Source organism: Xiphophorus maculatus, chromosome 10, assembly GCF_002775205.1.
Source record: "Xiphophorus maculatus strain JP 163 A chromosome 10, X_maculatus-5.0-male, whole genome shotgun sequence".
Taxonomy (NCBI): Eukaryota; Metazoa; Chordata; class Actinopteri; order Cyprinodontiformes; family Poeciliidae; genus Xiphophorus; species Xiphophorus maculatus.
This window is the reverse complement of record NC_036452.1, coordinates 3,514,223-3,523,023: the sequence shown is the minus strand read 5'-3', so window position 1 is coordinate 3,523,023 and position 8,801 is coordinate 3,514,223. Positions and strand designations below refer to the sequence as shown.

The 8,801-nt window shown below is 37.8% G+C and overlaps 1 protein-coding gene across 2 annotated transcripts; it reads right to left on the bottom strand.

The window, feature by feature from the left end:
* Nucleotides 1-2,901: 2,901 nt before the first annotated feature.
* Nucleotides 2,902-8,536, bottom strand: LOC102230071 (sarcoplasmic reticulum histidine-rich calcium-binding protein-like). Of its 2 annotated transcripts, XM_005814709.2 has the most exons (6): nucleotides 7,751-8,534; nucleotides 5,163-5,275; nucleotides 3,548-3,619; nucleotides 3,401-3,455; nucleotides 3,280-3,316; nucleotides 2,902-3,186 (listed from the first exon to the last, which is right to left on the bottom strand). In XM_005814709.2, exons 1-6 carry the CDS (start codon nucleotides 8,298-8,300, stop codon nucleotides 3,165-3,167), a joined length of 849 nt encoding a protein of 282 aa, XP_005814766.1. In that variant the 5' UTR covers nucleotides 8,301-8,534; the 3' UTR covers nucleotides 2,902-3,164. The 2 variants fall into 2 exon arrangements, with proteins under 2 accessions (XP_005814766.1, XP_023196252.1); XM_023340484.1 differs by lacking the exon at nucleotides 2,902-3,186 and having other exon boundaries at nucleotides 3,276-3,316; nucleotides 7,751-8,536.
* Between the last annotated feature and the right edge of the window lie 265 nt (nucleotides 8,537-8,801).

Below are 8,801 nucleotides of genomic sequence, written 5' to 3'. Positions count from 1 at the left end.
ATGATTGATAAAAAAAAAAAGAGTCCCTTTTAACATCATATATTAGAGCAAATATTGCAAAAATTCCTTTCAAATATTTCTAAATTAGCTCCACAAAATCAGTGGTTTTGATTGCAAATAAACAAAACAAACAAGAAAAAAACACAAAAACAATCAAGAAATCCTGGGTGGACTGAAAAGGTGTTCAATATTATTCCACTTCCTGAATGCTGAAACCAACAGCCATTTGTTGATATTGTAACAGTTCAATGGCTTCTATTGGTACATAAACCGGCCCTTTAAGAACACCCAGATTTTTGATATGACCCAAAATGAAAATGAGTTTTTAATGTTTTAAAGGAAAAAAATCACAGTTATGAAATTGAGATCAATAAGGAAGGAGGCTGTTTTTTCCCCCCAATGTTTTAATTACGAGCTGCCCCAGACCTAACATTCACTGTGTTCATACTAAAGTTATTTTCCTTTGTTTCTGCTGAGTCACAGAATCACTGCCAAGCCAAGAAGAAGGTTTATTTGTCGTCAAGACAACACAATGACTTCCAAGAGCCGTGCTTTGATGTGCTTCCTGTTAATGACTGCCACAGACTGTGTTGCATAAACATTTTTCTTCAGTCTGATTCAAAGCTGAAGGACAGACGCCTCGATTTATCACCCCTGCATGTAAACATCGGCCCAAATAATTCACAGAGATGCTGGAGTGTGTGAGTACATTAGAACAGCTGTAATGTGGATCTGTTGGGTTCCTCTTTGGCACTCAGACAACAACACTGATCGCTGCATTGCTGCTCAGGAAACGTTAAAAAAGCAAACACAAACCTTATAGTTTACCTTCTCACACCTTTTCTCTCGCCACCTGCTCATCATTACTATTTTCGTTTTGTAAGATTTCCTGCTTAACATCAAAATGTACTATACACTGTAAAAAACCTTTGAAAAGCTACACTACGTTTAGTTGTGTCAACCATCTTCTTCTAAGTCAAAAAATTTAATGAGTTTTAAATTTTGAACCTAAATGTGTGAGTTTGTGAAAAATAAACTTACAGTAGTAAGTTGTGTGAACTTTTTAGTCATTTAGATTTTAGGTTAGCACTTAAAAAAACTGAAAGAAGAAAAAGACAGGAGTGGGAACTATTTCCCAGAATGCTTAGCGGCTTGTTTTTGTTTCCTGAGATGAAGCGTTACATTGATCTGACTCTTGTGTTATTAAGGCAAATGTTTATTTTAATGCAGCTGACAGTTTGCAAAGCTTGAGGATAATGTCCTGTTACATTAATAAAGGGTTCTACACAATAGTAATAATAAACTGTCTCCTTGTCGTGATGGTTTGGTCTGAAACAGGTAAACTCATCTGTCAAAAATAAAACAAAACAAAAATCAAGCTCCTCTGCTTGCTCCCAGTGTTTCCAGTGCAAGAAACAACCAATCAGAGCTCTGCTACTGATTACGTCATGTCATGTGACTGCAGCTTTTCCCGTCAGCAAATCCTATTGTGAATGCTAAGGCTAGTTAGCATACCCACTGATAACCAAGGGTAAACGGGCTTCCTGTAACGGTGAGTTGTTTCTCCACAATTAGCACATTTAGCAGGGAGTTCTCAATGTTGATTGACAGCGTTAAGACCCTCCTCCTGTCTCTGATTGGTTGTTTTTGGTAGAAGAACGGTTTTAATTTAGCCACACCAGAGCATAAAAAGCCTGTTTAAATGTATCAACGCTGATGCTAACTGAAAGGTGAGGCCTGCAGGGCTTTAGATGCTCTTGGCTGTTTTGTGACGCATCGATGCACGATTGGAGTAATTTTGGTAGATTGGGATCATCACTCTTTCTTCCAACCAGTGGGAGGCGGGATGAGCGCCCTCCCTCTCCCTCAGTCATTAAACTTTACAATTTAACAAATTGCCAATACAGTGAACCCTAATTTTTCGCGGGGGTTGCGTTCCGAAAAGAACCCGTGATAGGCGAAATCCGTAGATCCGTAGAAGTAGATTTTACAATTATTATACAGCATAATTAAATACTCTACATTAAACCAAAGAACAAAACCTGTTTTCAGGCCCAAGCATTTTTTTTAAACAAATATAACATTATAACTACGGTAAAATAATAATTTTAATCTTCAATACGAAGTACAGTAGGACACATTGTGACTCGTGTTTCACTGTTCCTCTGACTGACGCCGCGGCCTGACTCCGCTCTCTAGTGGCTTTTTCTCCTGAAGCCTGAGGTGCAGGTGTGTTTTTTCTAGAGAAGAACGTAGTTATCGGTAGTTGTTGTTGTTGTCGCTCTTTTTTCTTCTGGGCAAAAATATTTGCCAAAATTTGCCAAGCTGTATTACGTATATTTAAATACCGTAACGTTATTGGCACACAGGTAGAGAAGAAGCGCAGAGACACAGAATACAATGCACTGTGGAAAAAAAAACTGACAAAAAACTCAGAAGCAGCGAGGCCGTGAAGGTGAACCGCGTTATAACGAGGGTTCACTGTAATTTACATTCTGGCAGCATATTAGTCTAATTTCTTATATATTAGTCTAATTTCTTATATATTCACTGTTTGATTGATATTGGGGAGAGTGTGGTGCCGCTGGAAAGGTGGTTCGCCCAGGGCGCCAAACAGGCTAGGGCCACCTCTGGCTCCAACTGTGGTTCACTGCAGACCAAAAGTCTTTAAAATGTTTTCTAAACTTACATTTCATGACTTCATTTCTCAACCATTCAATCATTTCTTTGGGTTTTGAGCTGCTGTCACGAGACGTAGATTATGTTTTAGAATGTTTTCCTTCTGCATTTCTGATAGTGAAAAATTTGTTTATTTACATTTAATCCACGATTTAAGAAGAGGTGGATGTTACTTTTCTACATTTGCTGTGTATTTAGGTGGCAATAAACGTTACTTACAACTATTTTTCTCCCCAGTTTTATTTATATATTTGCCCCAACATGAAATGAGTGACTGTAGCTTTTATTTCTCACAATAAAATTCATACAAAAATGTAATAAACCTCACAACCTGACCGCCTAGCTCTTAATAACATTAAAGCTTTAATTAGAACATAAACAATGACTGGAGATTAACTCCTGCTGGATGTCAAGTCCTTGTTCTGCTGCTGAACAAACAGTTTTATCTCAATCATCTTCTTGGAAGAAACTTCCGTGCATTTTGCTCAAAGTAGAGAAGAAACGGATCTGAAAAGGCGTCAAAAACAGAAATCTATTAAAGCCACAGGAGCTTTTCTTCTGTCCAGATATCCATGTGATGCAAGAAGGAATAAAACTCACTGAAAGATGGATCCGGTTAGTTCATCGACGAAACCGCCTGAGCAAAATCAAACATAGTAAAATGTTACATCAGATTTAAAAAGAAAAGGAAGAAGGCAGCAGCAGAAGTGAGATAACTCACCTGGAGTGCAAACGGTCTCACACAGGATGGGGCAGATGTAGCAGGACGAGCAATCCTGGACAAAAACACAGCAGAATGTCGTCAGACAGCAACAATAAAATAAAATCCATTATTCTGCTCAGGAGTTTCAGGAATGAAGGTTCTCACTTCGCAGTGCTCACAGTGGTCCGACTCGTCTCCCTCCGCACACGGACACTTATCACAGTGTTCAGAGCAACGCTGGAAGAAACAGTTTTACAGTGCAGAGTGAGAAACAGACGTACGACGCTGCGTATCCGGTACCAAGTAAATACCGGACCCGGATCGCCGATACCGATACTTTTTAATAAAGTTTTATGTATCATCAAACTTCTGACTTTTAGGTGTTTTTCTGCTTTTTTAGAAAAACTAAAAAACTAAAAAAAAAAAACTAAAAATACAAAAATGACATGAAAATTTCAATAGGAAATTAATGTTTCAATCTTACCGCACAGTTATTGATCCGATACTGATACTGACTTGGTATCGATATTATTGATACTTTGGGATGATCTGCCCACCTGAGCAAAGATCCATGTCTGGTTATTATTTACAACTGTCATTATTATTATTATTATTATTATTATTATTCATAGATTCTCTTGTCTTGTCATGAGTCAGTTTATAACCATTTTGTAATATAATTAATTTGTTGCCTCTTTAGCCCCGTATATTGAACAGGCACATGAATTTTATAACATGGTTTTTGATAATTATTGAGTCGGTAAGTAAAATATTTCATTGAATTGAGATAAAGGGTCGGATTAAATAAGTGTTTTCTTCTTCCTGCTCCTTTTCAAACTGAAAAGTCGTGGGAAACAGAATATTTTATTCTTGGTTATGTATGAACATGTTTTCTCTCTGATTGCCTGTTTTCTTGTTTCAAAAACCTGTTTGAAATAAATAAATGAAATAAAATCAGCTGTTTTAGAAGGCCTGGGCACCAGAGGAGATTTTTGCACTCATTATTTCCAGGCACTTTCAAACAAATTAACTACCAAGCGTTTAAATGAGAGATCGGTGCAACTTCCTGGGTGTTTGGTGCATCATATGTGAGCAACTAAAACTTTCTTTATGCATATATTGACAAAAGTTGCATTAACTGACACAGAAAGAGCAGCAAATACTTTCCCCAGCAGAGGAGACGTGGGGAAAAAAGGAGGAAGTGACATTATTGTCTTCCAGCTTAACGCAGAAAAAACTGGAGTTTTAGTTTCTGGCTGCAAAAATGCAAAGATAAGATGTTCAGGACTCAGACCTGAACTTTAACAATCAAGTCCAGCATTTATCAGCTTAGTAGGATCTTCAAAACTTTGGCCACAACTGAAACCGGCTTTTATTTTTGGTAGTTTGGATTATTGTAATGGTTCATTTACTGATCTCTGCAAAATAAATCTTTATTTTTAAAGAAAAGATTTTAAGTTTCTAAAACACTGAATAAATTTTTTGATTGAGGTGATTTTCAATATAAACCATGAAGCTTCAGTATCTTTTTCACAACTAAACAGGGAACAAGTTGTATTTTTGTGATTCTTTGCTACACATAAAACTGTGTAGACAGTTTTCAGTCTTAATGAAGCCTCATCACGACTGAATAATTCACGGGTCAGAAATATATATATATATATTAATCCCACTGATCTGAAAATGACTGAGGTAGTAAAAGAAACAGCAAACAAAGAAAAGTTAATTGAGACGTTTATAAAAATATGAAAAAGAAAAAGTAAAAATTAGTCTTTTATACCTCGCAGATGGAGCAAACGCTACACAACGATCCAGAGTGGAACTGCTGTTTGCCTGAAGTTTCCTCCTCTTCGTTTGTTTCATCGGCATCATCTGTTGCGTTTTCCTCTTCCTCTAAAGCCAACAGAATAAAGAAAATCTTTGTACTTATTTGACTTAAAGAGTAGAAGACTGTAGACACTACTACTGTAGATGTTGTGTAGTTAATGCAAAGAAATGAACACATTTAGTCCAAGTTAAGACACATGAACACAAAGTCAAAGAAAGGCTGGAAAAGACAGCAGTGATGCATAATGTTGGCTGATTTAGTCTCTGAGTTCATTTCTTTTGTGTTCGCCTTTGATTTATTTCTGGTTTCCTGTTTATGCCTGTAGTTTATTCCTCTTGGGTTGGACTTTTTCCCCTTTCTGTGCCGGTTCAGCTCCCTCTGTGCTAATTAGTCTCCTTCCTTCAGGAAGCTCCACTCAGCAAACCCGCAGCTGTTCAACATCCCCCTAATTAGACTCACTTGGTTTCCATGTCATGGATTAAATCTCCTCTGTATTGAAGCTCCCAGGTTTCTGTTGTTCTCTGCTCATTTCTTTCATTGTTTCTGGTTCGGAAAGTTTTATTTTCTGTTATTATTAAAACCCTTCAACTCACATATACAGGAGTTGCTCCCAAACTTCTGTATATGGTTTGGTCCATAACATTTTCACCACAAACCGACAACAAATAAATCACAAAATAACTCAGAAATGTTAGAAGGACTGGTGTTGCTGTTAGACTTAAAACAAGCAGGCGCCGTTTTTCTGTCAAAACTAAAAAGTTATGTGTTCAACAAAGATGGCTTCTATGCACATTCACTGCATAAGACTCCACTCCTGAAGAAAAAGCATGATGAACATTATTCACACTGCAAAAACATAAACTCTTATCGAGTATTTTTGGAGACTAACTCAAAAGTAACTTTTCAGCCGTTTTAAAATAAATAATTCCTTAATATTGGTGAAAAAGTTCTTGTTCTATTGACAGATAAATTAACTTATGGCATGGGGGAAATGTCTTATGAGTTAAATAATCTGCCACTGGAACCGTTATTAACTTAAAAAAACATCTATATCTTAGTTTGTCTTATTTTAGGTGCATTAATTACAACTCTGGAAAAATGAAGAGCCCACTGCACTGAAAACCTCCTGGCTATTCCAACGAATATTGACTTCTGAACTCGTTCTTTGCATTGTTTGAGGTCTGAAAGCTCTGCATTCGCATTTTCTGCAAATAAATATGTTGTCAGTAGTTCATTGCATAAAAGAACAATGTTCATTTTACTCAAACATAAACCTATAAAGAGCAAAATCAGAGAAGCTGATTGTTTCAATTGGTCTCTTATTTTTTTCCAGAGCTGCTTCTGCACTAGAAACCAGACCAAAGTAGATTTGGTGTTTTGGCAGTGAGGATGTAACAGAAACAATAAAAGTTGGTCGGAATTGAAAACAATGGATGCCACTGTATAAATGATGCTTAAAGGAGGAAACGGTTCTGATGTCATCCCTAAAACAGAAACAGTAAAACTTGGAAATGGGAACATTAAAGTATTTATTGTTTTAGCATTTAATTCTGCCAGACTTTATATCTCCAGGAAAGACTTCTGATGAAAAAATGAAGGTGGACAATTTTAGAACAACGTCTTCCAACAAAAAGCATAAGAAAATTAATTTATTCAACTTCAAATAATTTGTAAATTTTCAGAATAAATTAGAGTAAAAAGAATTCACCAAACAAAACTTTCTAATTTAGATGTTTTTGTTGATTAATGGGTGAAATTTATACCTGAGGAGGACAAAACTGGTTTTCTCTACACATTTGAGTTTATTGTGAGTTTTGATAATTATTCAGTCGGTAAGTTTTATGTTTAATTAAATTGAAGAAGGATTAAATAAGTGTTCACTTCCTCCTGCTGCTTTTCACCCAGAAAACTAATTATTTTGTTCTTGGTTATGGCCGCACAAGTTTTCTCTGTCATACTGATTTTTGTTGCTGTTTTTAAAAAACCCGTTTGAAATAAATAAATCAAATAAAAATAATTTGGTTTGATTTGTTTTGTATTTCTGGATTACAAACATCTGGTTTAAATGTTATATAAACAGGAAAAAAATACCGACAGACAAACATGTTGATGTATTTTTAAGTCAGCAGCAGAAAGTGGTGAGTAGTTTGGATTTTACTCAGCAGTTTATGTTTATTAATCAGAGGCAGACATGTTTAGAGACTGTTTATCATTCTTTTTTTAAAATTTGGCAAAGAGAAAGCAGATTAAAACGTTTTGATAAAGTATGATTTATTTTAGACACACCAGAGCCTGTTTTGGAGCCTCAGAAACAAACCGAACAAAGACGGGAGCAGCTTGTTTGTGCCGCAGATAAGCAGCTCTATTTCTGGACTGAAATGTGTGACGGCGGATCCAGAGCAGCTGGAGGGACTTTAGCAGCGTCACAGATTAAATATCCGCTCAGGTGACTGCAGATTAAAAGTTTGTGCTTATAGAGGAGAAGTTATCATCCTGAAGACGTTTATGATCTGTAAAAGTAGGATGAAGAGCAGCCGTACCTTCTTCATCTTCAGCAGGATGATCCTCTTCTTCCTCATCACTAGCTACTTTATCGTCTGCAGCTTCATCCTCCTCCTCTTCCTCTTCACTAGCTACTTCGTCTGCAACCTCATCGTCTTCTTCATCATCCTCTTCCTCTTCACTTCCATCATCTGACTCTGATGCCTCATCTTCTTCCTCATCGTCATCTTCTTCCTCCTCTTCTCCATCGCTTTCGTCATCTACCTCTGCAGCCTCTTCCTCCTGCTCCTCTTCGTCCTCATCCTCCTCTTCTTCCTTCTCATCCCCCTCCTCCTCTTCCTCTCCTTCCTCCTGTTCTTCTTCAGCTTCCTCCTCGTCAGTTTCTTCTTCATCCGCCTCTCCTAACTCTTCGTCTTCCTCAGCACCTTCCCCATCTTCATCCTCAGCTTCCTCTGCATGTCTGGAGTCCTCCTCCTCGTCCTCCTCTTCCTCCTCGGCCACATCCTGGGCTAAGCCAGAGTGCGGAAGCTGCAGCGGCGACAGGAGCACCAGCAGGAGGGCGACCACCCAGCTTCGTATGAAGGCCATGATGGAGCGCGAACAGCAAACGACGTCCAACCGTCTTTGCTCAGATCTTCCAAAACTTCCTGTTTTGAACCGCAGTTTAAAATAAGAAAAGTTTTCTCCGGCTGCAGAGGGGAGGGCCGGGAGCAGAGCGCCGGCCGTGTGCCGGGAACACAGAGGGACAGCAATGTGCAGCTGAAGGCTGGTGAGTGACAGAGGCACATGCCGGGGAAGAATGATCCTGATGTCCTTAACGGTGCATTATGGGAACGCCTGCTCAGGGTCTGTCCTGCATGAGGCAAAGGAGGACAAAAAAAGCACCAGCAGGAAAAAGACAGAATAATTATAGATATTTAGTAATGTGAGATGCACTTTGATGTATTGTGCTTTTTTTTTTCTAACAAAAATTTTGCTGAAAATGATTGAAAATCCAGACCAGAGTTGAAAAAACTAGTTATCTTTACTGTAATAACATTCTGGTGAAAACGTTTTTGTAAGAGTATTTTTACTCCGCTGTACTTTTTA